Source organism: Papio anubis, chromosome 7 (assembly GCF_008728515.1).
Source record: "Papio anubis isolate 15944 chromosome 7, Panubis1.0, whole genome shotgun sequence".
NCBI classification, from domain to species: Eukaryota; Metazoa; Chordata; class Mammalia; order Primates; family Cercopithecidae; genus Papio; species Papio anubis.
The window spans coordinates 12446146-12473882 of NC_044982.1; the positions used below are offsets into that span (position 1 = coordinate 12446146).

At 43.5% G+C, this 27737-nt stretch overlaps 1 protein-coding gene across 1 annotated transcript in view; it reads right to left on the reverse strand.

Moving 5' to 3' along the window:
• Positions 1-14383: 14383 nt before the first annotated feature.
• Positions 14384-27737, reverse strand: part of LOC101007445 — a 28729-nt gene continuing 15375 nt past the window's right edge. The window contains exons 2-3 of the mRNA XM_021940342.2: positions 14917-14997; positions 14384-14623 (exon numbers count right to left, since the gene is read on the reverse strand). Coding sequence (XP_021796034.2) covers positions 14482-14623; positions 14917-14997 — 223 coding nt within the window. The 3' untranslated portion in view covers positions 14384-14481. The remainder of the gene's footprint in view (positions 14624-14916; positions 14998-27737) is intronic.

The window sequence follows — 27737 nt, forward strand, 5'->3', positions numbered from 1 at the left end:
AAAGGCCACCCTGGTCCATATTTATGTTGTGGGGTTGCAATCCTACTTCTTGTGTATTATTCCCAAGTAAAACTATTTTACTTAAAGATTTGTCTCTCTCTCTCTCTCTTTTTATGTTGACACAAATGTGACATCAACAGGTTGCTTCAACTAGTTTAAGCCACACTGATGGTGATCTATACTCCTATTCAGGGGTCCAGCAGGTGTCCACTCTGGTGTTCTCTGTGGGAAGGGCCCCCCGGGAGGCTGTATATTCAGAAATCTACAGGCCCCTGTGCAGCTACTACATCAGTACCAGAGACTTTGCAAATTAGCATAATGAATGTATGTTTGTGATGTCATCAGGCTCCATGTCCTAACCAAAGGCTAGGTGGGGGTCACCCTAATGCTGAGGCTCAAATCACTTCTGGATGGAACAATCCACGGCCAGCATAGGGACACAGTTTTCGTCCAGCAGTTCTACACAATTTCAATAGTAAATTCAACTTCTTTCTTCAAAAGGCATCTATGACCATCTCCTCTCCACTCACCCTCAAATGGTGGTTTCTTATGTCATCAAGAAGTCTTCTCAACATCAAATCCACCAACCCCCAGCATCTATATCCATATCTACATCCATATACTCTGCCTTCTCTCCGTTTCTGTGGATGAACTATCCCAGTTCCTAAAGATTGTATCCCCTCTTGCCTACTCAAAGACTTAATCTTGCAACTATCCTCTCCCTCTCCCAAATTCCCAAGAATATAGACCTGGGCTTGGCTGTGTTCTTAGAGGAGCTGACTCCAGATGCTTTAAGCAGCTTCACCCCAACAGAAGCACAAGCCTAAGCGATGCAGGCAGCAAATGAGAAAGGATTTGTTTTCCCAGGAAACCTTAACTGCAGACATTTTTCTCCTTTCTTTTCCAGTAAAGAAGAAAATCTAATTATTATAGAGCTCAATTTCCAATCACTTTCTTGACCCTAAGATCTCACCATTTTTCTGCTGCCATTATGGCAAATTGTTGAGAGAGACATTTACACTGGCTGTTTTTCAGCTCACAGACACTCTTAAAGAGATGCCCTGTATGGAATATAAAGTGTTTTCAGGCATCCAAAAAAGTATAGATGATAATATAATCCTTATGCGCCCACCACTCAGCTCAAGAACTCAAACATTACAGAAACAATGAAAACAACCTGCGAATCCCTTCCTAGTCTCCTTTCTCTGCCTCCCTCTCCAGAACTGACAGCTGGCTCTTCTCATGCATGTCTTTATACTTTTACCACATGTGAATGTCAAATGCAGAACTTCCTTGGCAGTTGTTGGATGCTTGAGGGTATTTCAGGCCAGGGTCAAAGACAGGAAGCAGTAATGAAATAGGGCCAGGAGCGTCCAGTCCCTAACCTTTCCTGGGAGGATGTGCTAAGAACTGTAAAAGCAGCTCTAAAAGAAGTAGAGGAATTAGGGAGTAGAGATTGCAGAGAAAGGAAAAGAGAGAGAGAGAATGAGGGAGAATCTGTGGACTGTGCCTTTCCCTGAGCCCCATGATGAGAGGAGGGGAGGGCTCTGCCCACCCAGAGCTAAATGGTACCTATGTGGAAAGCATGACTTCAATCCCTTGGAATTTTTTTCTTTTTCTTTTTCTTTTTTCTTTTTTTCTTTCTTTCCTTTTTCTTTTCTTTTTTTCTTTCTTTTTTTTTTTTTTTTGTTTTTGAGATGGAGCCTCCCTCTGTCACCAAGGCTGGAGTACAGTGGCACGGTCTCAGCTCACTGCAACCTCTGCCTCCCAGGTTCCAGTGATTCTCCTGCCTCAGCCTCCTGAGTAACCGGGATTACAGGCACCTGCCACCACACTTGGCTGATTTTTTCTGCATTTTTAGTAGAGACAGGGTTTCACCATGTTGGCCAGGCTGGTCTCCAACACCTGAGCTCAAGTGATCTGCCCACCTCGGCCTCCCAAAGTGCTGGGATTACAGGTAGGAGCCACTGTGCCTGGCCTTGAATCCCTTGGAATTTGAGGGCAACAAGCACAGTTGTCTGAGTTGAGTCTATACAGTCTAAGGGCAGAAGGCTGTGGTTAGAAGGCTGCCCTGGGCAGGAGGGCAGGAAGCCTACTCTGGGGGTAAGCTGCCCCTTTAGAGTCTGGCACTGTGTTTTCCCTGAGCCAGACGTGGCACCAACCCAATGCAGCTGAGAAGGATGTGGCCATGATCACCACCCAGAGGGTCGAGAGGAGCCGAGAGTGGTGGACTGTTTGAAAGCTGCAGCCCAGTACAGGATTGGAGCTGTCCAGCCAGATGTGGCAAACCCTTGTCAAGGATGCTGCAATGAGGGTCCCTGCTGATGGAAGAACTGACAGAGAGAATTAGCAGTGGGAATCTTCCCCACCAGCGGGCATCAGAGACAGAGCACAGCAGTGTCCCTGTGAGTGTGTTCTTGTACCCAACAAGCCCTGTGCTGAGGGCTTCGCCTGTGTTAAGTACTTGAATCCTCACAACAACCCCATGAAGAGGTACCGCCATCCCCATTTCACAGATGAGCTCATGAGTCATGAGGAGGGTCCTTCATCAGTTCCCCACGGGGCCTTCCCACATCCATTGCCTTTTTCTGCTGGGTGCTCCACACTGAGGCAGGTACCCTATTGGCTAAGCTTGGCTGAGTCCTGCCAAGATAACTAAAGCCCGTTACCTTTCCAAGGCCTTCATGCAACCCTCAGCAATGCAGGCTTCCTCTCCCTGCCAAGCACAGATAGTTCCAGCCTGTGTTCATCTGCAAATGGGTGGCCCTAGCCAGTCTCTGACTGGTGAGTGGCAGATGCAGGACTAACTATCTCACACACACCCTACCCCCTGGGGCTCCAAGAGAGGAACCAAGAAAAGCCAAAGCACCTTCAAGCCCTGTGGGGAAAACTCCATGACAACAGGGGCTCTGTAGTATTAACAATGCATTACAGCACTTAGAGCATACAAGGGCGCTCAACAAATATTTGAATGAATTCCTCTTAAAGCACTTTTTCCAATGAATCCTAAGCTCTCCCTCATACAGGCTACATGTGAGTGATAAGAGCTGACAGTCACAGATTTGTTATGCTTTCTTAAAATAAATCCCCAAGAGGCATGTCCAGCAGCTCTCTTTGAAACTGGGGATCCTTATTTTCCAATGTTCTCAGCTTTGAGGTTTATGTTGAAATTCCTCAGAGGAAGAGTACAAGATAGCTGAATAGGAACAGCTCCAGTCTACAGCTCCCAGCGAGATCGACACAGAAGACGGGTGATTTCTACATTTCCAACTGCGGTACCTGGTTCATCTCATTGGGACTGGTTGGACAGTGAGTGCAGCCCACAGAGGGCGAGCCGAAGTAGGGTGGGGCATCGCCTCACCCAGGAAGCACAAGGGGTTGGGAGATTTCCCTTTCTTAGCCAAATGAAGCCGTGAGTGATTGTACCTGGAGGAATGGTACACTCTTGCCCAAATACTGCACTTTTCCCATGGTCTTTGCCACCAGCAGACCAGGAGATTCCCTCCTATGCCTGGTTCGGCAGGTCCCAAACCCACAGAAAGCAGCAGTCTGAGATCAACCTAGGACGCTGAAGCCTGGTGGGGGAGGGGCGTCCACCATTGCTGAGGCTTGAGTAGGCGGTTCTATGCTCACAGTGTAACCAAAGCAGCAGGGAAGCCCGAACTGGGTGGAGCCCACTACAGCTCAGCAAGGCCTACTGCCTCTCGAGATTCCACCTCTGGGGGCAGGGCATAGCTAAACGAAAGGCAGAGACAGCTTCTCCAGACTTAAATGTCCCTGCCCGACAGCTCTGAAGAGAGCAGTGGTTCTCTCAGCACAGTGTTTGAGCTCCAATAATGGACAGACTGCCTCCTCAAGTGTAGCCTGGCTGTAACACATGTAGCCTGACTGGGAGACACCTCCCAGTAGGGGCCAACAGACACCTCATACAGGCAGGTGTCCCTCTGGGACAAAGCTTCCTGAGGAAGGATCAGGCAGCAATATTTGCTGTTCTGCAGCCTCTGCTGGTGATACCCAGGCAAACAGGGTCTGGAGTGGACCTCCAGCAAACTCCAACAGACCTGCAGCTGAGAAGCCTGTCTGTTAGAAGGAAAACTAACAAACAGAAAGGAATAGCATCAACATCAACAAAAAGGACATCCACACCAAAACCCCATCCGTAGGTCACCAATATCAAAGACCAAAGGTAGATAAAACCACAAAGATGCGGAGAAACCAGAACAGAAAGTCTGAAAATTCCAAAAACCAGAACACCTCTTCTCCTCCAAAGGAACACAATTCCTCCCCAGCAAGGGAACAAAACTGGATGGAGAATGAGTTTGACAAGTTGGCAGAAATAGGCTTCAAAGGGCAGTAATAACAAACTTCTCTGAGCTAAAGGAACATGTTCTAACCCATTGCAAGGAAGCTAAAAACCTTGAAAAAAGGTTAGAAGAATGGCTAACTAGAATAATCAGTGTAGAGAAGAGGTTAAATGACCTAATGGAGCTGAAAAACCACAGTATGAGAACTTCATGAAGCATACACAAGCTTCAATAGCCAATTCGATCAAGTAGAAGACAGGATATCAGTGATTGAAGATAAAATTAATGAAATAAAGTGAGAAGACAAGATTAGAGAAAAAGGAGTGAAAAGAAACAAACAAAGGCTCCAAGAAATACAGGACTATGTGAAAAGACCAAATCTACGCTGGATTGGTGTACCTGAAAGTGATGGGGAGAATGGAAGCAAGTTAGAAAACATTCTTCAGGATATTAACCAGGAGAACTTCCCCAACCTGGCAAGGCAGGCCAACATTCAAATTCAGGAAATACAGATAACACCACAAATATACTCTCCTTGAGAATAGAAACCGTAAGACACATAATTGTCAGATTCACCAAGGTTGAAATAAAGGAAAAAATGTGAAGGGCAGTCAGAGAGAAAGGTTGGGTTAACCACAAAGGGAAGTCCGTAAGACTAACAGTGGATCTCTCAACAGAAACTCTGCAAGCCAGAAGAGAGTGGGGGCCAATATTCAACATTCTAAAAGAAAAGAATTTTCAACCCAGAATTTCATATCTAGCCAAACTAAGCTTCATAAGTGAAGGAGAAATAAAATCTTTTACAGCCAAGCAAATGCTGAGAGATTTTGTCACCACCAGGCCTGCCTCACAAGAGCTCCTGAAGGAAGCACTAAACATGGAAAGGAACAACCAGTACCAGCCATTGCAAAAACATGCCAAACTGTAAAGACCATTGATGCTATGAAGAAACTGTATCAATTAACAGGCAAAATAACCAGCTAGCATCATAATGACAGGATCAAATTTACACGTAACAATATTAACCTTAAATTTAAATGGGCTAAATACCCCCAGTTAAAAGAAACAGACTGGCAAATTGGATAAAGAGTCAAGACCCATCAGTGTGCTGTATTCAGGAGACCCATCTCATGTGCAAAGACACACATAGACTCAAAATAAAGGGATGGAGGAAGATCTACCAAACAAATGGAAACCAAAAAAAAAAAAAAGCAGGGGTTGCAATCCTAGACTCTGATAAAACAGACTTTAAACCGACAAAGATCAAAAGAGACAAAGAAGGCCATTACATAATGGTAAAAGGATCAGTTCAACAAGAAGAGCTAACTATCCTAAATATATATGTACCCAATACAGAAGCACCCAGATTCATAAAGCAAGTTCTTAGAGACCTACAAAGAGACTTAGACGCCCACACGATAATAATAGGAGACTTTAACACCCCACTGTCAATACTAGACAGATCAACGAGACAGAAAATTCACAAGGATATCCAGGGCTTGAACTCGGCTCTGCACCAAGTGGACCTAATAGACATGTACAGAACTCTCCATCCCAAATCAACATAATATACATTCTTCTCAGAACCACATCACACTTATTCTAACACTGACCACATAATTGGAAGTAAAACACTCTTCAGTAAATGTAAAAGAACAGAAATCACAACAAACTGTCTCTCAGACCACAGTGCAATCAAATTAGAACTCAGGATTAAGAAACTCATTCAAAAATCACACAACTACATGGAAACTAAACAATCTGCTCCTGAATGACTACTGGGTAAATAATCAAATGAAGGCAGAAAAAAAGATGTTCTTTGAAATCAGTGAGAACAAAGACACAACGTACCAGAATCTCTGGGACACATTTAAAGCAAGGTGTAGAGGGAAATTTACAGCATGAAATGCCCACAAAAGAAAGCAGGAAAGATCTAAAATAGACACCCTAACATCACAATTAAAAGAACTAGAGAAGCAAATTCAAAAGCTAGCAGAAGACAAGAAATAACTAAGATCAGAGCAGTACTGAAGGAAATAGGGATACAAAAAAAAAAAAAATCTTCAAAAAATCATTGAATCCAGGAGCAGGTTTTTTTGAAAAGATCAACAAAATTGACAGACAGCTAGCAAAACTAATAAAGAAGAAAACAGAGAAAAATCAAATAGACACAATAAAAAATGATAAAGGGGATATCTCCACTGATCCCACAGAAACACAAACTACCATCAGAGAATACTATAAACACCTCTACACAAATAAACTAGAAAATCTAAAAGAAATGGATAAATTTCTGGACACATATACCCTCCCAAGACTAAACCAGGAAGAAGCTGAATCTCTGAATAGACCAATAACAAGTTCTGAAATTGAGGCAGTAATAAATAGACTACCAACCAAAAAAGTCCAGGACCAAACAGATTCACAGTTGAATTCTACTGGAGGTACAAAGAGGAGCAGGTACCATTGCTTCTGAAACTATTCCAATCAACAGAAAAAGAGGGACTCCTCCCTAACTCATTTTATGAGGCCAGCATCATCCTGATAACAAAGCCTGGAAGAAACACAACAAAAAAAGAGAATTTTAGGCCAATATTTCTGATGAACATCGATGCGAAAATCCTCAATAAAATACTGGCAAACCGAATCCAGCAGCACATCAAAAAGCTTATCCACCATGATCAAGTCAGCTTCATCCCTAGGATGCAAGGCTGGTTCAACATATGCAAATCAATAAATGTAATCCATCACATAAACAGAACCAATGACAAAAACCACATGATTATCTCAACAGATGCACAAAAGGCCTTAGACAAAATTCAACAGTCTTTCATGCTAAAAACTCTCAATAAACTAGGTATTGATGGAACATATCTCAAAATACTAAGGGACAGCTATTTATGACAAACCCACAGTCAATATCATACTGAATGGGCAAAAACTAGAAGCATTCCCTTTGAAAACTGGCATAAGACAAGGATGCCCTCTCTTACCACTCCTATTCAACATAGTATTGGAAGTTCTGGCCAAGGCACTCAGGCAAGAGAAAGAAATAAATGGTATTCAATTAGGAAAAGAGGAAGTCAAATTGTCTCTGTTTGCAGATGACATGATTGTATATTTACAAACCCCATCATCTCAGCCCAAAATCTCCTTCAGCAAAGTCTCAGGATACAAAAATCAATGTGTAAAAATCACAAGCATTCCTGTACAAGAACAGACAAACAGAGAACCAAATCATGAGCGAACTCCCATTCACAATTACTACAAAGAGAATAAAATACTTAGGAATCCAACTTACAAGGGATGTGAAGGATCTTTTCAAGGAGAACTACAAACCACTGCTCAATGAAATAAAAGAGGACACAAAGAAATGGAAGAACATTTCGTGCTCATGGATAGGAAGAATCAATATCATGAAAATGGCCATCCTGCTCAAGGTAATTTATAGATTCAATGCCATCCCCATCAAGCTACCAATGACTTTCTTCACAGAATTGGAAAAAAACTACTTTAAAGTTCATATGGAACCAAAAAAGAGCCCGCATTGCCATGAAAATCCTAAGCAAAAAGAAAAGCTGGAGGCATCACGCTACCTGACTTCAACTATACTACAAGGATAAGTAACCAAAACAGCATGGTACTGGTACCAAAACAGATATATAGACCAATGGAACAGAACAGAGGCCTCAGAAATAACACCACACATACTACAATCATCTGATCTTTGACAAACCTGACAAAAACAAGCAATGGGGAAAGGATTCCCTATTTAATAAATGGTGCTGGGAAAACTGGATCCCTTCCTTACACCTTATGCAAAAATTAACTTAAGATGAATTAAAGACTTAAATGTAAGACCTAAAACCATAAAAACCCTAGAAGAAATCCTAGGCAATACCATTCAGGACATAGGCATGGGCAAAGACTTCATGACTAAAACACCAAAAGCAATGGCCACAAAAGCCAAAATAGACAAATCGGATCTAATGAAACTAAAGGGCCTCTGCACAGCAAAAGAAACTATCATCAGAGTGAACAGGGCAACCTACAGAATGGGAGAAAATTTTTGCAATCTATCCATCTGACAAAGGGCTAATATCCAGAATCTACAAAGAGTTTAAACCAATTTATAAGAAAAAAACCAATAACCCCATCAAAAAGTGGGCAAAGGATATGAACAGACACCTCTCAGAAGAAGACATTTATGCAGCCAACGGACATATGAAAAAACATTCATCATCACTAGCCATCAGAGAAATGCAAATCAAAACCACAATGAGATACCATCTCACGCCAGTTAGAATGGCAATCATTAAAAAGTCAGGAAGCAATAGATGCTGGAGAGGATGTGCAGAAATAGGAACGCTTTTACACTGTTGGTGGGAGTGTAAATTAGTTCAACCATTGTGGAAGACAATGTGGTGATTCCTCAAGGATCTAGAACTAGAAATACCATTTGACCCAGCAATCCCATTACTGGGTATATACCCAAAGGATTATAAAATCATGTTACTATAAAGACACGTGCACACGTATGTTTATTGTGGCACTATTCACAATAGCAAAGACTTGGAACCAACCAAAGTGCCCATCAATGATAGACTGGATAAAGAAAATGTGGCTCATATATACCATGGAATACTATGCAGCCATAAAAAAGGATGAGTTCACGTCCTTTGCAGGGACATGGATGAAGCTGAAAACCATCATTCTCAGCAAAATATCACAAGTACAGAAAATCAGAAAATCAAACACCGCATGTTCTCACTCATTATTCAAGTGGGAATTGAATAATTAGAACACACGGACACAGGGAGGGGAACATCACACACTGGGCCTGTTGCGGGGAGGGGGCTGAGTGAGGGAGAGCATTAGGAGAAATACCTAATGTAAATGACGAGTTGATGGGTGCAGCAAACCTGCATGTTGTACACATGTACCCTAGAACTTAAAAGTATAATAATAAGAAGAAAAGTAATTTCTCCAAAGTAGGAAATGTTCCTTTAGCAACCAGCTACACAAGTACCATTAAAAGGGAAAAGACAAAATAAAATGTGGTGGATCATTATCATAGAATACTAAGCAGCAATTAAAAATAATTTAAAAAGACTTATAAAATATAAAAAAGCCAACATCAGAACAGTATGTGTTAGGTTAAACAAAATCGTAGCAATAAAAATGCATATAACAGAACTACATAAAAATATTTTCTGTGGAGATACCTATGTATCTCTTTTATCAACTATCCACAGAAATAACTTTAAAAGGGCATGGAGAACTAATTGCCTAAATGTGAGCCATAAAACTATGAAACTCCTAGAAGAAAACATAGGGGAAATTATTCATGACATTGGACTTGGCAATGAAGAGTGAATATTCGGAGTATACAAAAAAATGCTACAACTCAACAACAAAAAATCGCATAACCCAATTTTAAAATGAGCAAAAGCGGGAGTGGTGGCTCACGCCTGTAATCTCACCACTTTGGGAAGCTGAGGCAGGCGGATCACCTGAGGTCAGGAATTCAAGACCAGCCTGACCAACATGGTGAAACTCTGTCTCTACTAAAACTACAAAAAATTAGCAAGGCGTGGTGGTGTGTGCCTGTAATCCCAGCTACTTGGGAGGCTGAAGCAGGAGAATCGCTTGAAGCTGGGAGGCAGCGGTTGAAGTGAACTGAGATTGCGCCATTGCATTCAGCCTGGGCAAGAAGAGTGAAACTCCATCTGAAATAATAACAATAATAAGTCATATATCAATAAAACGGGCAAAACATTTACATGGGCATTTCTCCAAAGATGATCTGTGCTATAGTTTAAATATTTGCCCCCTCCAAATCTCATGTTAAAATGTAACCTCCAGTGTTTGAGATGAGGCCTAGTCGTGGGTGTTAGGGTCATGGGGGTGCTTGGCGCTGTCCTCGCAGTAATGAGTTAGCTCTCACTCTATTAGTTACTGCAAGATCTGACTGCAGAAGAGACCCTGGCACCTCCTGCCTTCCTCTTGCTCTCGCGCCGTGTGATGTCAGCTCCCCTTGCCTTCCACTGTGAGTACAAGTTTCTTGAGGCCACTCCAGAAGCCGAACAGATATCAGTGCCATGCTCCCTGCAGAACCATGAGCCAAATACACCTCTTTTCTTTATAAGCACTCAGTCTCCAGTCTCAGGTATGCCTTTACAGCAGTGCAAAATGAACTAATATGATATACAAATGTCCAAAAAGTACATGAAAAGTTAAGATCACTAATCATTAAGTAAATGCAGATCAAAGCCACAATGAGATACCACCTCACCACCATTAGGATGGCTGCTATCAAAAAAACAGAAAATAAAAAGTGTTGGCCCTTATATAACTGGAACCGTTGTACATTGTTGGTGGGATTGTAAGATGGAGTAGTTGCTATGGAAAACAGTATGGAAGTTCCTTTAAAAATTAAGAGAACTACTATATGGTCCAGGAACCCCACCTCTGGGTATATATCCCAAAGAATTGAAAGCAGGGTGCTATGGTCTGAATGCTATGTCCCCGCCAAATTTGTTAAAATCATAACCCCAAAGGTGATGGTACTGGGAGATGAAACTTTTGGGAGGTGACTAAATCAGGAGAGCAGAGCCCTAATGAATGGGATTCATGCCTTTATAAAAGAGGCCCCCAGAGAGCTGCCTTAGCCCACTACCATGATAAGGACACAGAGAAAGCACCATTTACAAACCAGGAAAGCACCATTTACAAACCAGGAAAGGGACCTGACCAGACACCAAGGGGGCTGACGCCTCTTAATCTTGGACTTCCCGGCTTCTAGAACTGTGGGAAATAAATTTCTGTTTTATAAGCTACCTAGTCTATGGTATTTTGTCACAGCAGTGCAAACGGCCTAAGACACTGCATCTTAAAGAGATATTTGCATACCCACATACATAGCGGCACTATGCACAAAAGCCAAGAGGTGGAAGCAGCCCAAGTGTCCACTGATGGGTGAATGGATCAACAAAATGTGATCGATGCATCCAATGGAATGTCGTTCAGCCTTAAAGAGGAAGGAGATTCTGTCACATGCTGCATCATGGATGAGAACATTATACGAAGTGAAATAAGCCAGTCACAAAAAGACAAATACTATATAGTTTTGGCCAGGCATGGTGGCTTGCACCTGTAATCCCAGCACTTTGGGAGCCCAAGGTGGGTGGATCAGCTGAGCCCAGGAATTTGAGATCAGTTTGGGCAACATGGAGGAAAAAAAGCCATCTCTACACACACATACACACACACGACAAATACTATATAATTCCGCCAATAAGTGGTACCTAGAGTAGTCAAATTCACAAAGACAGAAAGTAGAATGGTGGTTACCAGGGGCAGGGGGAGGGGTAGAGCGGAGCTGTTTAATGGGAACAGAGTTTCAGTTTTGCAAGATGAAAAAATTCTGGAGATGTTTCACAGCAACGTGAATATATACCTAACATTGCTGAACTGTACTTAAAAAAATGGTCAAGATGGTAAATTTTATGAATTTTTATCACAGTATAAAAGGGGGGTCCCTGGAAAGGAACGTAAGAAATTGCAGCAGTGCTTTACTTCTGAGAGTGGGAGTAGGGGCTGTAACGAGGGGCAAGGATGCTTATCAGAGCCAAGGGGGCTTTAGCCTCACCTATAGGAATTCAGATTTTTAAGAGTCGAAGCTACTTCAAGATCTCTTAAGTAATTAAAATGTAATAAAATGTTGGTTTTCATTAGAAAATAATATAATCCCATATTGTAAAGTTAAAAATAAAAAGACAGTAACCTACTGTCCACTTGCCTTCGGGTCCGGTGTGCTCTTCCTTAATGGCTGGAGTGGTGAGGATAACAAGACAGAGAAAGAAGCAGTGAACCTGGTGGGAGCCCGCTTTGGTTTCCCCCAAGGATCCTTGAGGCGCTGTCTTCCCTGAGAACAACGCCCACGCTGTCTGTACAGGACACTGTGTGTGGGCACTCAGTGTCTCTTACCCCCCTCTCTTCTTTGAAACAGAAACCTCCTCTTGCAGGTATAGGAGCCCCTGCCCTGACCTATGAGTGTATCAGAGGCATCGGCTCTCCTTGCACTTTCTAAAGGTGAGCCAAGGTGGACTTAAACCAGTCATCACACCCCACCCATCCTTTGGGCCTAACTAAAGGGTTTTAGGAATGAGTAAATGACTCCATTTAAGATTGCAGCATGAACATTTACTAGAGGTATTTGGGAAAGATGTTTCTTTGCTTTTCAGGAGGAAGTACATGAAAACATGTTCTTTCTGGGAGACATGAATAAAGAAGGTAGCTTCCAGAACTTGCTAACAGCTGTCTTGTAACCACAAGAGCTGGCAGCCACAGGATGAACCCGATGCCTCAGAAACGAAGAATAGAAAAGACAGGTCTTTGGCATCCGTGTTGCTGAATCAAACCCTGCCTGAAGCATACTTTACCTTTGGACCTTTCCATTTCTTAAAGCAATGAAGTCCCTTGAACTCTGAGCAAGTTGCGATCAAGTTTCTGGTACTTACAACTCCATAAGCCTTAGGTCAAACAGCCCTTACTCCAGGAAGTCTTCCCAGGTTGCTACAATTAGAATCAATCACTTCCTTCTCTGTCCTACAGGCCATATAGCCTGATCCTCTTCAGTGATGATACACATTGTCTTATGTTGTCAGTCACCTATAGCTGGATAAAAAGTGACCACACAATTTAGTGGCTTAAAAAAGCTATGTAGCTCCTGATTCTGTGGATCAGCAATCTAGGCAGGTGGTTCTTCTGGTCTCGGCTGGGGCCCTCACCCATCTGCAGTCAGCTGCAGGTCGGTTTTGCAGAACTTGGTTGGGCGTGCTGCCATGTCGGGGGTCTTGTCTGGAATGAATGAACTTTGTGTGCTTGCCCAGCCTGGCTTGTTCTCATGGCAGTGATGGGGTCCAGGAGGTACAGCAGAAGGCTGCAAGGTTTCTTAGGGACTAGGTTCAAGATTAGCACGCCATCACTTCCACTGTGTTCTATCCGCCAGGCCAGAGCAACTCCCCAGGCCAGAAGAGATTCAAAGGGAGGGGAAAGAAATCCCTACCTCTTGATGGGAGGAGCTGTACAGCCATGCTGAAAGGGCAGAGAATGTGGTCATTTCTGTAATTTACCCCAAGTCCCTTAACATCACCGGTTAAGGGCTGGCTTCCCCAGCATTGTGCACCCTGGGCAGAGGTGGACCTCTGTGATCCTCTGTAGCCAGGGCGATCACGTGGGATGGAGCCTTGAGGCCCGTTGGGAGCTGTGGGAGTCAGCTCAGCCAGCATCCCAGGGAGAGTCCTGTGGGAATGCAGCTGTAAAGGAAAAGTAAGTGTGAAGGTCAAATAGCCCAGAGTGGGACTGACGTTGAGGTCAGAGGCCGAGTCTAAACAGGCCTTCCAGAAGTCAAGTGTGGTTTACTTATCCTCACGGCCAGGTAGGTGCCGGATGGCAGATGCCAGGTCAGTGTGCATAGGACAGCTGGCACCTGATCTGGGGCCAGGCACATAGTAGGTCTCTGGAAATGGATGTTCTGCATTGGCCTGCTTCTCAGGAGCCCCAGCCCGTTGTCCATCCTCACGGGCTCTGCTCAGTCCACCTGGGGACTGAGGAGCTTGGGCTGTGTGCTGAGAGGGACAGAGCTCCCTGGAGGAATGAAACTTCTCTACCTGTGTGGAGAAGGCTCACAGGCCAGGCAAATGCAGCGTTGCTGAACTTCTAAAGTAATCATACAGCCACACCCTGAGTCCTAGGTGGGAAAGGGAGGGATCAGTCATGCGTGAGGACAAAGGGCTTCGTAATTGAGGGTCAATGGCTCAAGCAATGACCCAAGAGCCACATCATCCTATGATGCTGACTCTGCCTGACTCTTCCATCTGAAGAGCAGCGAACTGAGGCTCAAAGGGCAGACATGACCTGCTCAGGACCACAGAATGAGTGGAAAGCCTGGGGCCAGACCTGGCTCTGGTCACAGACATCCCATGCTCCTTCATCCTGAGTCCCTCCCTGTTCAGCACTCCTGCAGCAGAGATGTACCCTATCCTGACCACAAGAACAGAGAACTGACACTAGGAGAAGATCACCAGCATCTTTATTTTTCATGCTTCCTTGAAGAATTTTGGGAGTAGGGGACTTGTCCTTTGGAAGACTGTCATCCAGAGGCCCAGGAGAGTCATCTCCACCAAGAGAGCCACCTCCCTGCCTCAGTGCGGTGTTCAGCTGGGGGAGTGGAAGGGGTGAACCCAGCCAGGCCCCAAGAGCTGTCCCAGCAGAGCCCAGGATGACTTTGGATGTCACGGAGAGTCCAGCTGCCTCTGTGGGAGAAGAGAGGGTGAGCACAGGGCACAGGGAGGGGTAGCAGCTCCTAACAGGGGTTGGAGGCCAGAGACCCTGGGTCCCTCCGGAGGTCTGAGGCCCAGGCAGCCCAACCCTGTTCTCTGCCTCTACTTCCTAAAACCCTAGGATTTCTGCTTTGGGAGGGGCTGCTGCAGGCCAGTGGCCGGAGAGGAGGCAATAACGCTGGTGGGGAATCCCAGTAACAGGGTAGACCCTCTGAGAAATGGCAGGCTCCTTATCTTCCAAAGGCCCAGAGAGGGGAGGGACATGCCTGGGTTTTGTAGGGTTCACCAGGAACACAGATCTCTGAGGCTGCACCCCTGGTCCCACCTCCAACCAGAAGATCACAGACCTGCAGAGAGAGAAGAGGCCTCCCTGGGGTTCAGCCTCAGGGCTGGATCATCTCCTGGCTCTGGTCATCCTGTCCAGAACACTCACCCACTGACTGCAGAGTAGCCACCAGACTGCCCGCGGCAACTCCGCCCCCGTTGGCAATGGCCGCTGTAGATGTCATCTTGGCTGCTATGGAGGACACGGCGATTCCTACTGAGGTGAAGCCCACGGCACCGAGCTCCACGGGCACAGTCCCCACAGCCACAGCTGCGGGAAGTGGAAATTTGGGGTTGGCCCCATGAGACAGAGTCCCCCAGACCTCCCTGACATCTTCCTGTGGCGACGATGAGGAGGAGGGGTCTGCTGTGCTCTCTGGAAAGACTCAGAGCAGGTATGGGATCCCAAAACAAGGGCAGTCAACGTGGAAAGCGGCCAGTGGACCGGCTCCCAGGAGAACCTGAATCCCAGGCTTGTTTATGCCTGTTTCACAGACACCATCGAGGGCTCACTGGCCCTCCCTGCGCCTCTGTTCCCCTAATGTAAAATAAATCCATTGAAGCAAACAGCAGTCTTCACACTTTCCCTTTTGGCAAGGAAAATATAATCTCTCCAAGCACAGGGTTGACAGAAGACAATATCAGAGCTGCTCTTCCAGAGAGGTGAGGGGATGGAGGCCCTGAGGGCCCTGCAGCAGCGTGCGGGGGTCCTCTAGGGCTCCCCAAAATCTCCACAGCAGTGCCATCTGCAATCATAGCCACATTTGTTTTCTGTACTGTCTACTAAGGTAGCCATGTTTAGCACTTGAAATGTGGTGCAGGTGACAGAGAAACATTATGATTTTCTTTAGTTTTGGCCATTGCATTGGAGGACATTGCTTTATAGCAGCTCAAAAGCTTCTGACTCCGTGGATGGGCTACCAGCATTTGTCAAATAATTTTGAGGAATGAGACAGAGCTCAGCTGACATACTCTCTTCAAAAGTCCCCAAGGATACCATGGGCCCCGCTTTAGAGGGGGAGGAATCCCAGGCTCTGACTGCTCAAATGACTCATCTGGGGTTGCATGGTTTGTACTTGGTGGAAGCTGAGAGTAGCTCACCTCAGAAGGACCAGCAGCCCCCAGAATTATGTGCAATATCCACCTGAGCCCCATCCACTCTCCTTTCCCATGGTTGGCCCCTTCGCCTCAGTGAGTCTCCACTCAGATTCTTGGACTTCCACCTGTTGGTTGAGTTTTGACTTTATTCAGGATCTGGTTTGGACAAGGCTGCATTAATAAAGGACTCTGCATCCCTCCTGGGACTATAAAAACATTAAAAATAGAATTATCATATAATCCTATAAACTCACTTTTGGGTAAATACCCTAAGTATTGAAAGCATAGTCTTTTTTTTTTTTTTTTTTTTTTTTGAGATAGAGTCTCGGTCTGTCGCCCAGGCTGGAGTACAGTGGTGCGATCTCTGCTCACTGCAACCTCTGCCTCCCCAGGTTCAAGCGATTCTCCTGCCTCAGCCTCCTGAGTAGCTGGGATTACAGACATGTGTGACCATGCCCGGCTAATTTTTGTGTTTTTAGTAGAGATGGGGTTTCACCATGTTGGTCAAGCTGGTCTTAAACCCCTGACCTCATGATCCACCCACCTTGGCCTCCTAAAGTACTGGGATTACAGGTGTGAGCCACCATGCCCGGCTGAAAGCATAGTCTTGAAGAGATATTTATACATCCTTGTTCGTAGCAGCATTATTCACAATAGCTAAGAGATGGAAGCAACCCAAGCATCAGGAATATAAAACACTGAATGGAGACGTATCTATTGGCTGCTGTGGTACAGGGAAAAATCATGGTGTTGACCTACCCATCTGCTTAAAACCCCTCAACAGCCTTGTATGGCCCACAGGATAAGCAAGTCCTCCATGAACTGGCTTCTGCCTCTCCCTAAACTTATTGCTGCCAATATCCAGCTATGCTTCTCTCCTGGGGGACAAATAGAAGTCATTCCCTGCTCTTTTAGGCCTCTTATCCTTTGCATGCCAGATCCAGGAAAATTTTCAGGACCTCACCAGCTGATATATTCTCCAGGAAGACTTCCCTGATCACACATTCCCAGTCTCGCTTGACCAACTACACCCCCACCTATACTCTCAAATGTGAGTCCACTATATTCCTTCTGCCACAGAAGTTCCCACAATGCAATGTGGTTCTCTTTCTCCTCTGCTGGATTCAGAGCTCTCTAAAGTCAAGGACTGCTATGGTTTGGATGCTTGTCCCCTCCAAATCTCATGTTGAAATGTGATCTTCAATGGTGGTGGTGGAGCCTGGTGGGAAGTGCTTGGGTCATGGGGGAAAATCCCTCATTGTGGCTTGGTGCCCTTCCCATGGTAATGAATGAATTATCACTCTGTGTGTTCATGCAAGAGCTGGTTGTTTAAAGGAGGCTGGCACTTCCTCCTCTCACTCCTGCTCCCTCTCTTGCCATATGACACACTTGCTCCCCCTTCAATTTCTGCCATGAATAAAAGCTTCCTGAGGCCTCACCAGAAGCTGAGCAGATGTTGGTGCAATGCTTGTAAAACCTACAGAATCATGCCCAATAAACCTCTTTTCTTTATAAATTACCCAGCTTCAGGTATTCCTTTACAGAAATGTAAAACTGACTAACATGAGTCAGGAGTCATTCATTGGTGCCTCCCTTAATGCTAGGCCCAAACCGGAGATCAAGTAGACACTGAGTATTTCACAAAAAGATGTATGGATAAAGAGTATGCCTAAGGCTCAGAATGGTGGCTGGCACCTGTAATCCCAGTTACTTGGGAGGTTAAGACAAGACGATCACTTGAGGCCAGGAGTTCCAGACCAGCCTGGGCAACAGAGCAAGACCCTCATCTCTAAAAAAGTCTCTAAAAATCAGCCAAGTGCTGTCACGTATACCTGCAGTCCCAGCTACTTGTGAGGCTGAAATTGGAGTATTGCTTGAGCCTAGGAATCTAGGCTGCAGTGAGCTATGATCATGACACTGCACTCCAACCTGGGCAACAGAGTGAGATCCTGTCTCTAAATTTTTTTTAAGTGTGCCTTTGTGCATCAAAGGACACAATCAACAGAGTGAAAAGGCAACCTGCAAAATGGGAGAAAATATCTATAAATCATATATCTGATAAGAAGTCAATATCCAGAACTACAACTCAACAACAACAAAAAAACTCAATTAAAAATGGGCAAAAAAACTCAAATAGATATTTCTCAAAGAAGATATACAAACAGCCAACAAGCATATGAAAAGATGGTTAACATTATTCATCATTAGAGAAATGAAAATCAAAATCAACTTACATACATTAGGATGGCTACAACCAAAAAATCTGAAAGCAACACGTGTTGGGAAGGATGTGGAGAAATTGTAACCCTTGTGCACTGTTGGTGGAAATGTAAAATGGTACGGCTGCTATGAAAAACAATATGACAGTTTGTCAAAAAATTAAAAATAGAATTCTATAATCCCATACACCCACTTTTGGATAAATGCCCTAAGTAATGGAAAGCATAGCCTTGAAGAGATATTTATACACCCATGTTCTTAGCAGCATTATTCACAATAGCTAAGAGATGGAAGCAACTCAAGCATCCATCAATAGACAAATGAATAAACAAAATATAATATATACAATTATTCAGCCTTCACAAGAAAGGAAATTCTGACACATTCTATAGCAAGGATTCACCTGGAAGACATTCTGCTAAGTGAAATACGTTTGTCACAAAAAGACAAATGCTGTATGATCCCAATGATATGAGGTACCTGCAACAGATATATCCATGGAGACAGAAAGTAGAATGGTGGTTGCCAGGGGCTGGGGAGAGCATGGAATGGGAAGTTGTTGTTTAAGGGGTACAGAGTTTCAATTTTACAAGATTAAGAGTTCTGGAAATGGATGGCAGTAATGGTTGCACAATGTATATGTACATAATTCTACTGAATTGCATCATTAAAAATTATCAAGATGGTAAATTTTGTGTGTATTTTATCCAAATTAAAAACAACAAAAAAGGATTGTCTCTGCTGTCCTGCCCCAGCTGGCCCCGCTGTAGAGGTGGGAAGGCCCAGCAAGGGTGTGTTGGGGAGAAGGACATTATTGACTGGGCCCTGGGACAGCAAGGGAGGAGCACCCAGAGAAATGAAACTTAACTCAGGCTGTGAGAGCTCTGGGGCCAACAGGCAGGGCACAGGCAGTGGACTTTGGAAATAGGCAGGCCTGAGCCTGTACCTGCTGGATCCAGGAGCCTGAGCCAGGAGACCTCTGTGAAGAGCAGGAGGCCAGCATGAACCTGTGCCACCCAGTCAGTTATAACCTAGCGCTGGGGACCCCTGAGAGTGACCTAATCCTATTGCTGCATTTTGAAACAAACCAACTGAGGCCCAGATACCAGAAGTGCAGTCCCTTATCTCCTATCATACACTGTGCCCCTTTTCTGACAATGTGGGTACAGTACAGACTCCATCAGGGACATGTGCCTTCATACTGACAATTTAGAAGGTTGAGCCAAGCGGTGTGGTGGGGGTGGGATGAAGCTGGTGGACTGAGATTCCTACAGGCGGGCATCTGTGGCAACTCCTTCCCCATTTCCTATGACTCTAGCTGACATCTCATTGCAGCAACACTGACTCAAAAATTCAGGCAGCCCCTTGTCATCCTGAAGGGATCAGCTCTCAAGTTTCCCCCTTTAGGGAGAAAAAAGCTCCCCATGTCCCATGATCCTCTACATGCTTAATCCTGCCACCCACATCCATCAGCAAAGAGTGCAAGGCAAATTAACCCAAAGACAATAGCAGTTAATACCTCATAGTGCCAAATCCATTTTTAACCAAGAGAGACTTTACTGAGAGGGATCTCTGACTCCCTCAATCTTAGGAAGGATTCTAACCTTCCTAAATTGGGCCTCAAACCCAAGTTTGGTCAAGCATCCTTGCCTTTTATTAAGAGGGGTCTTCAACCCTCTCTGTCTTAGGAGCGACTCTAACTCCCCTAAGTTGGGCTTCTAACGCAATCTCATCCTTTACCCAGGTAAAATGTACCCCACCACTAACCCAAAGTCAGCCAATTGGTATTGCAGTCTATTTCCTTTGGGTCAGGGGTCTCCTCAATATCGTCCTTTCGTGGTTCACCAGGAGTATATTACTGGAAAGGGGTCCCAATCAGACTCCAAGAAAGGGTGCTTAGACCTCGCACGAGGAAGACTTCAAGCCAAATCCGGAATGAAGTGAGAGCAAAGCAGCAGCTTGGGCTTAGCTTGAGCTCAGAGGCCTAACATTAACTCCTGGTGGGAGGTCCCTGAAACAAACAAACAGAAAAACTGGATGAGGTTTCCCTCTCATTTTGTTTTATGTCCTTGGGAGCTCAACCTTGTAATCACGTGGCAGTACTTTCTCTTAGTTTCTGCCACCGAGGGGACAGGACCCAGAAGCCCATAATCCAATTAAGAAACTGGCAATAAAAAATCTTACAACTACTGGATCTTCTTCTGTCTGTCTCTGTATTTATATGTGTTGCATGTGTAATGTTTATATGAAAAAGCTCTGATTAATTGACTTAAATAAAATATGTTGTCAGAAAAGTAAAAATGTAAGGCCTCTTAGTTCACGTGACTTAAGTAATCTTTGGGAAATAAAGATAGTTTTAAAGATTATTGGTAAAATAAGAATGCCTACAAAATAGACATTTGGTCTAAATTAGGCAAGTCAGATATTAGGTTTGCTAAACACTTTAAGGTCATAAACTGCTTCTTTGATTTTTGAAAAATTTTCACTTACCTACTTTGGAGCCTTTGATTCTAGGTAAGGCCTTGGGACATTTGGTGGAGTTAGCCATGTCCCCTAGCTATGCTGAAGTCAGACCCTATATGCACTTCTGTCTAGTGTCCTAGGCTCCATACCTAGTACATAATTAAAACTGCTTACTGTTAGAAGTAAAGCTCGGGGTCACAAAGAAAACAAGCATTTCAACAAAAGATTTCTCAGCAAAGCAAAGTTACTTTTGCAGAAGGGGTGCTGCTCGCAGGTCTGGTAGCCATGAGAGCACATGGAACAAAGGAGGGAAGGGGGTTTTTATTCCTAACGCAGCTTGGCCCTGCTACTGTGTCCTGCCTCCACTGGCTGGAGAGTTGGACCACACGATCTAAGCTGAACCTGACTGGCTAGCCTGAAAGGTGCAGGAATGTAGTTACACTGGCAGGAAGGGCAGTTTCAGTGGGAAGAGCCATTGCAATGGGAGGGGTAATTTACAGAGTGGGTATCAGATGTGGGCTCTGTAGATAAGGACTGGTGGGAAAGTTGTTTACCGGAACCAAGACAGGGAGGCACGAAGGATAAGGAAGTTAGTCTGGCCTTGGAGGTAGGGAACAAAGAACAAGGATGCTGAACAAGCCAAACCTTTGAAGAGGAACTTTTTTGTATCTGACCCTTACTTACCAGGTTTTTCGCCAAAAATTAAAAAGTTCCTAAGAGTTAACAGTATAACATGTACTTGAGACTACTGGAAAAACAGTTTTACATGCAAGGTATGTAAGGAAAGTAAAATGTGTTTTTGATAAAAGGTTATAAGAAGGCATGGGAATGTGGATTTTTTTTTTTTTTTTGCCTAAATTAAAGAATTAAAGCATTGTTTTAAGTTGTATAGGAAAAAGCTGAAAGTTTGAGCAAATTGTGAAAGGTTTGTGGAAGATTAATCTTGTAAAAAATATTCTGTGTGAACATATTGGCTAAAGTGAATGGGGTATCATTTTAGTCCATTCTCATGCTGCTGATAAAGACATACCCAAGACTGGGTAATTTATAAAGAAAAAGAGGGCCGGATGTGGTGGCTCACGCCTGTAATCCCCGCACTTTGGGAGGCCGAGGCGGGAGGATCATAAGGTCAAGAGATCAAGACCATCCTGGCCAACATGGTGAAACCCCATCTCTACTAAAAACACAAAAGTTAGCTGGGTATGGTGGTGTGTGCCTGTAGTACCAGCTACTTGGGAGGCTGGGGCAGGAGAACTGTTTGAATCCAGGAGGCGGAGGTTGCAGTGAGCCAAGACTGCACCACTGCACTCCAGCCTGGCGATAGAGCAAGGCTCCATTTCAAAAAAAAAAAAAAAAGAGGTTTAATGGACTCAGAGTTCCATGCGACTGGGGAGGTCTCACAATCATGGTGGAAGGCAAAAGGTACATCTTACATGGTGGCAGGCAAAGAGCAAATGAAAAGTCAAGTGGAAAGGGAAACCCCTCATGAAACCATCAGATCTTGTGGGACTTACTCACTACCACGAGAACAGTATGGGGGAAATCACTCCCATGATTCAATGATCTCCCACTGGGTCCTTCCCACAACACATGGGAATTATGGGAGCTACAATTCAAGATGAGATTTGGGTGGGGACACAGCTAAACCATATCAGGTATTCTTCAGTTTTTCTGTAAATTGAAGATTGGAATAAAAGCACAACAAGGTTTTTCTTAGAGCACTGATCTTCTCTTTAACAAAAATTTGTAAAGGGTTATAAAAGGTTTATGAGAATCTTGCCTTATAGTCAAACTGATTGATTGGTCTATAAGGTTTTTTTTGTTTGTTTTTGTTTTGTTTTGTTTGAGATGGAGTCTCGCTCTGTCACCCAGGCTGGAGTGCAGTGGTGCAATCTCGGCTCACCGTAACCTCTGCCTCCTGGGTTCAAGCAATTCTCCTGCACAGCCCCCTGAGTAGCTGGGATTATAAGCGTGCGCCACTGCCCCTGGCTAATTTTTGTATTTTTAGTAGAGATGGGGTTTCACCATGTTGATCAGGCTGGTCTTGAACTCCTGACCTCGTGATCCGCCTGCCTCGGCCTCCCAAAGTGCTGGGATTACAGATGTGAGCCACGATGCCCAGCAGGTTTTAATAAGAATTGAGTTTGACATCAATAGTACACTAATGCAAAGGGTGAAATCTGGCTTTCTCTCTTAAACAAGATTTTCTTTTTCTTTTTTCTTTTCTTTTTTTTTTTTTTTTGAGACACAGTCTCACTGTGTCACCCAGGCTGGAGTGCAGTGGTGCATTCTCGGCTCACTGCAACCTCTGCTGCCTGGGTTCCAGTGATTCTCCTGCCTCGGCCTCCTGAGTAGCTGGGATTACAGGCGCTCGCCACCACGCCTGGCTAATTTTTTTGTATTTTTAGGAGAGACGGGGTTTCACTATGTTGGTCAGGCTGGTCTCGAACTTCTGACCTGAGATGATCTACCTGCCTCAGCCTCCCAAAGTGCTGGGATTACATGTGTGAGCCACCACACCCAGCTGATTTTCATGTTATATTAAAAAAAAAAAAATTTTTGTCTGCCTTTTGAATAAACTGTAGACAAAAGAAGTGAAAGGAAAGAGACAGATTGTCTGGAAAGCTAAATCTTCCCTCTATTAATGAGTAAAGGTTTTGTCTTTTAAAAAATTTTGAGTTATTGTTTTGGCTAATGACTTATGGTGACCTGGGATTTGATTTTATAATATCAAATGGTTTAAACCTTTGATATTTTACAAAATTTCCAAAATCAAATTATAAATTATGTCTTCTTCTGACCTCCTAATTAATCTTTTAGATATTAGGTCTCCTGAAGTCCAAAAATGACTTATTTGGCTTATTTGGTATAAAAATCACATAGGAAGCATGGTTAAATATGAAATGGTTGAGTGGCTTTCCTTGGGCTATATTGGTATAACTAAGTTATTGGTATATGTTCTAAAATTATGGGAAACTCCTATAATCATGATATGACTTAGTATATGCTATTAATAGTTATAATTGTTATGCAAAATTGTTGTATGCCATAGAAGTAACTGCAATTCCTAGCCAATTGTGGCTATAATAGCGGCTGTCCTAAAACTTTTTGTCATCCACAGGCAATGGTTATCTTGTTTTGATCCTCTTTAAAAGGTGACCCTTAATCAGCTATAGGACTTTGACAGATGCTCCTGAATGCAGGTTTCTGATAACTTTGGACACTGTGACATTAGAATAGAGAAAATCTTTCAGGACTCTCCTAGAGAGCTGAAATGTTCATGAGCATCAAAGAGAGCAGGAATTAATTGCATGAACTAAACTAATAGAAGTCTGAACCAATCTTTTAGACTTTTTGCTGTTCTTTTACAGAGCCAAAAAAAAACCTTTTATTTTGAGCTATTTACAACTTTTGATAATTGAGTAAAGTATACCCCTGTGAACAAAATTTGGAGTATATTTGCTTCTCTCTACCTGATTTCTCCAGAATTTGAAAACTGCATATTCTTAATTTATGGCAATACAGTTATCTGCATAAGTACAATAATAATCCATTTTATTTTGCAACGGGACACAATTGGAGACACTGGTTATTTTACCAAGGCTTTGACTGTAATGAGATGCTTTCCTTTAAGGAATCAAACTTGACTTATAGAGACAACAAAAGCCCCTTGGGAAAACTAGCCTCATACCTTGCCTACACAGTCACTGTACAGGGTTCCTCACCAAAGAATGTCACTTTCTGACAGGCCCAAGAGCCCCAGGTTATCTTGAAACCTCTTAAGGAGAGGAATTTACCCAAACTCACAGGTATCTGCTACCAACCCATGGCTGGCCTCAGCTTTAAAAATGTCTTATCTGAGATTCTTTTTATGGAACCAAGTTCCACCAAAGCCAGTTTAGAAAGCCTATGTGAAAAATAATCATTCTTGCTGCACTTTATGCAAATAATCAGGCTAGGTATAATAAACTAAATCTGTTGTAATTATGATTTGTTTTAGATTAAAATGAGGACTGCAGACAGAAAAATTACGTTTCAAAACCGATGGTACACCTGTTATTAAATTCTAGTCTCATCAGTTGTTTTTGAGTTTTTCCTGCAATTTAGACTGACCCTGCTTATTCCTGTGAACCAATCAGTGATCTGTGGCTTCAGCTCAGAAGAAACAAGAGGGATGGGTAATGTAAAAATCTGGATCAATATTCTAATTCTGGGCACATATTGGAATTGGCTAGAGACTCCCATATCAGCTTGGTTCCAACAATTGCCCAGTTCCTGGAAAGCCTTCTTAATTAGTTTACTTAGGATAATTTTGCTTATTTTACTTTACTGTTGTGGAATATGTTGCTGTTGTACTCTTTGTATAGAAATGTAGCATGAGCTTACTCAATGTTTTCTTAAATTGAACACTTACTAATCTTCCAAATATCACCTTTTGTCAGAACTCAAGAGTTATGAACGGTCCTTGCCATACTGACACTTTCTGACTGAGCTGCACTGTACTCTGAATACAAGAGATCCTAATAGTTAGGCAGGAATATCATCACCCCTATTCAGTCTGAAGAAGTTGCAGAAGATGGATCTACATACTTCTACAACCCTTAGGATTAAGGGTTCCTTTGTAAAAAGGAGGGGCGTAATATGTCAGAAGCATTTGAACCAGAGTGACTCCATCTTGAATAAGAGCTGGGTAAAATAAGTCTCAGACCTACTAGGCTGCATTCCCAGGAGGTTATGCATTCTTAGTCATAGGATGAGCTAGGAGATAGGCACAAGATACAGTTCACAAAGACCTTGCTGATAAAATACTATGCAGTAAAGAAGAGAGCCCAAACCCACAAAAACCAAGATGTTGATGAGAGTGACCTCTGGTCGTCCTCATTGCTCATTATATACTAATTATAATGTATTAGCATGCTAAAAGACACTCCCAGCAGCACCATGACCATTTATAAATGCCATGGCAACATCAGGAAGTTACCCTATATGGTCTGAAAGGGGGAGGAACTCTCAGTTCCAGGAACTGCCCACCCCTTTCCTCGAAAACTCATGAATAATCCACCACTTGTTTAGCATGTAATCAAGAAATAACTATAAGTATTATCATTCAAGAAGCTCAAGCTGCTACGGAATAGACGTTCTTTTATTCCCTTACTTTGTTAATAAACTTGCTCTTGCTTTATGGATTCACCTCAAATTCTTTCTTGAGTGATATCCAAGAACCTTCTCTTGGGATATGGATCGGGACCTCTATCCCTTAACAGCTGCAGTGAGCCATGACCCAACCACTGCACTCCAGCCTAGCCAACAGAGGAAAACCCTGTCTCTAAAAATAAAAATAACAAAATCACCAAAACAAACAAACAAACACCATGAACAAAGTCCCTCTCGGTTAAAAATGGATTTATCATGAAGTTTAAGAGACAAGTGACCTATTGAAGGGAAAACAAACCAAACAAAATAATACCTTTGCACGATTAGTATCCCCAACTCAAAGAGTTTTTCTTATGAATCAATTTTGAAAAGCAACTGCCTTTAACAAGGAGCTCCAAATACTAGAAGAGACAGCTCCCCAAGACTGAATTACACATGACTGATAGACACTTAAAAAGATGGTCAATCTTACTAATAGAAAAAGAATTATTTAAAGGAGGTGACATTTTGTATGTGTGTCACATGCATCTGTTAGTCAGAGTTCAGCTGCAGATAACAGAAGTCACTCTGGCCAACTTAAGCAGAGTGGGTTTTGACACAGGGAATTAGGTGACTATAAGATCGTTCCAGGATTAGAGGAGGAGGGTCTAGGCTGATGTTCCAGGAATGGCCCCACCCTAGAAGTGGGCCACCAAGAATGCTTCAGCCAGTGCCATGATCATGAATCTGGGATATCGAGAAGCCACTGCCACACCCGTTGGCTCTGGGGCATCTATGCCAGTAAAATGATATCTCACCTTCTGCACCTCACATAGTAAGGTAAGAAATGGATCCTGGGACTCTACTTCTGCTACTGCAGAAAACCAAGTCCCTACTACAATGCTTGGCAGTAGAAGCAGAAGCACAGCCCCTGTGTCCCTTCCACCTTCACATCCTTGCACAGGGGAGTCGGCTTGGCACAATTCAGGTCATTTGCAGAACTGGTGTATGGGGAAGCCAGGGGAGTAGAGTCATCAGCTTTCTATCCTTGAGGGTTCACAGCAGAGCATGAAACAGAGCTGAGTGACTGCATCCTTATGATCTGCCTCAGGAAGCAAATAGCTGGAACACACGGTGTTTGCATGAGGCAAGGAATAGTGATCCTCATTCACTGCTTGGTATGGCGTGTTCTAACCCATACTTTCTGGTCAGCAATTTGACAGCATGTAGTGAAAGCTTATTTGGTTTAGAAATTTTACTTCTTGGAATTCCTCACAAGAAAAGAATCAGAGATGTGCACAAATAGCTGCACATGAATGATGATCACAGTGTTTTTGATGACAGCTATAAAAGCAGTCAGAGTCAAAATGGAGTTGCTTGTATTTTAAAAAAACGACACCCAAACTCCGACAAATAGAGCTAGGGAAATCCATGAAGAGAGGGTTTTCACGCTTTTGTATGCCTCAGGACAAAACTATCATCTGCAAAAATTGCAATCTTGCACAAAGGCCATCACAACCTTACACAAAAAATACTTCAGTGAGCACACCTGCCCAGAAACTACCTGCCCAACCTCAGACTGTTGTCACCCTTGCTATTAATTCTTATAGCCAAACATGTTATTATTATTATTTGTATAAGTAAGTTCTTCTAAGAGTAAATGATTCAGGCTGTTGTCTTTTAATAGCTTTCCAATCTGGCTTCAAAACAATTACATAACTGTCTTCATTTTTCCTTTAAAAACCTTTGTCTTCCTTTACATCCTTGAATATGTACATAGTTTACTATGGCATGAATTTTCCCACTGCAGTGCTGTATTCTCAAATAAATGTCAGGGCTTTTCTCTGTT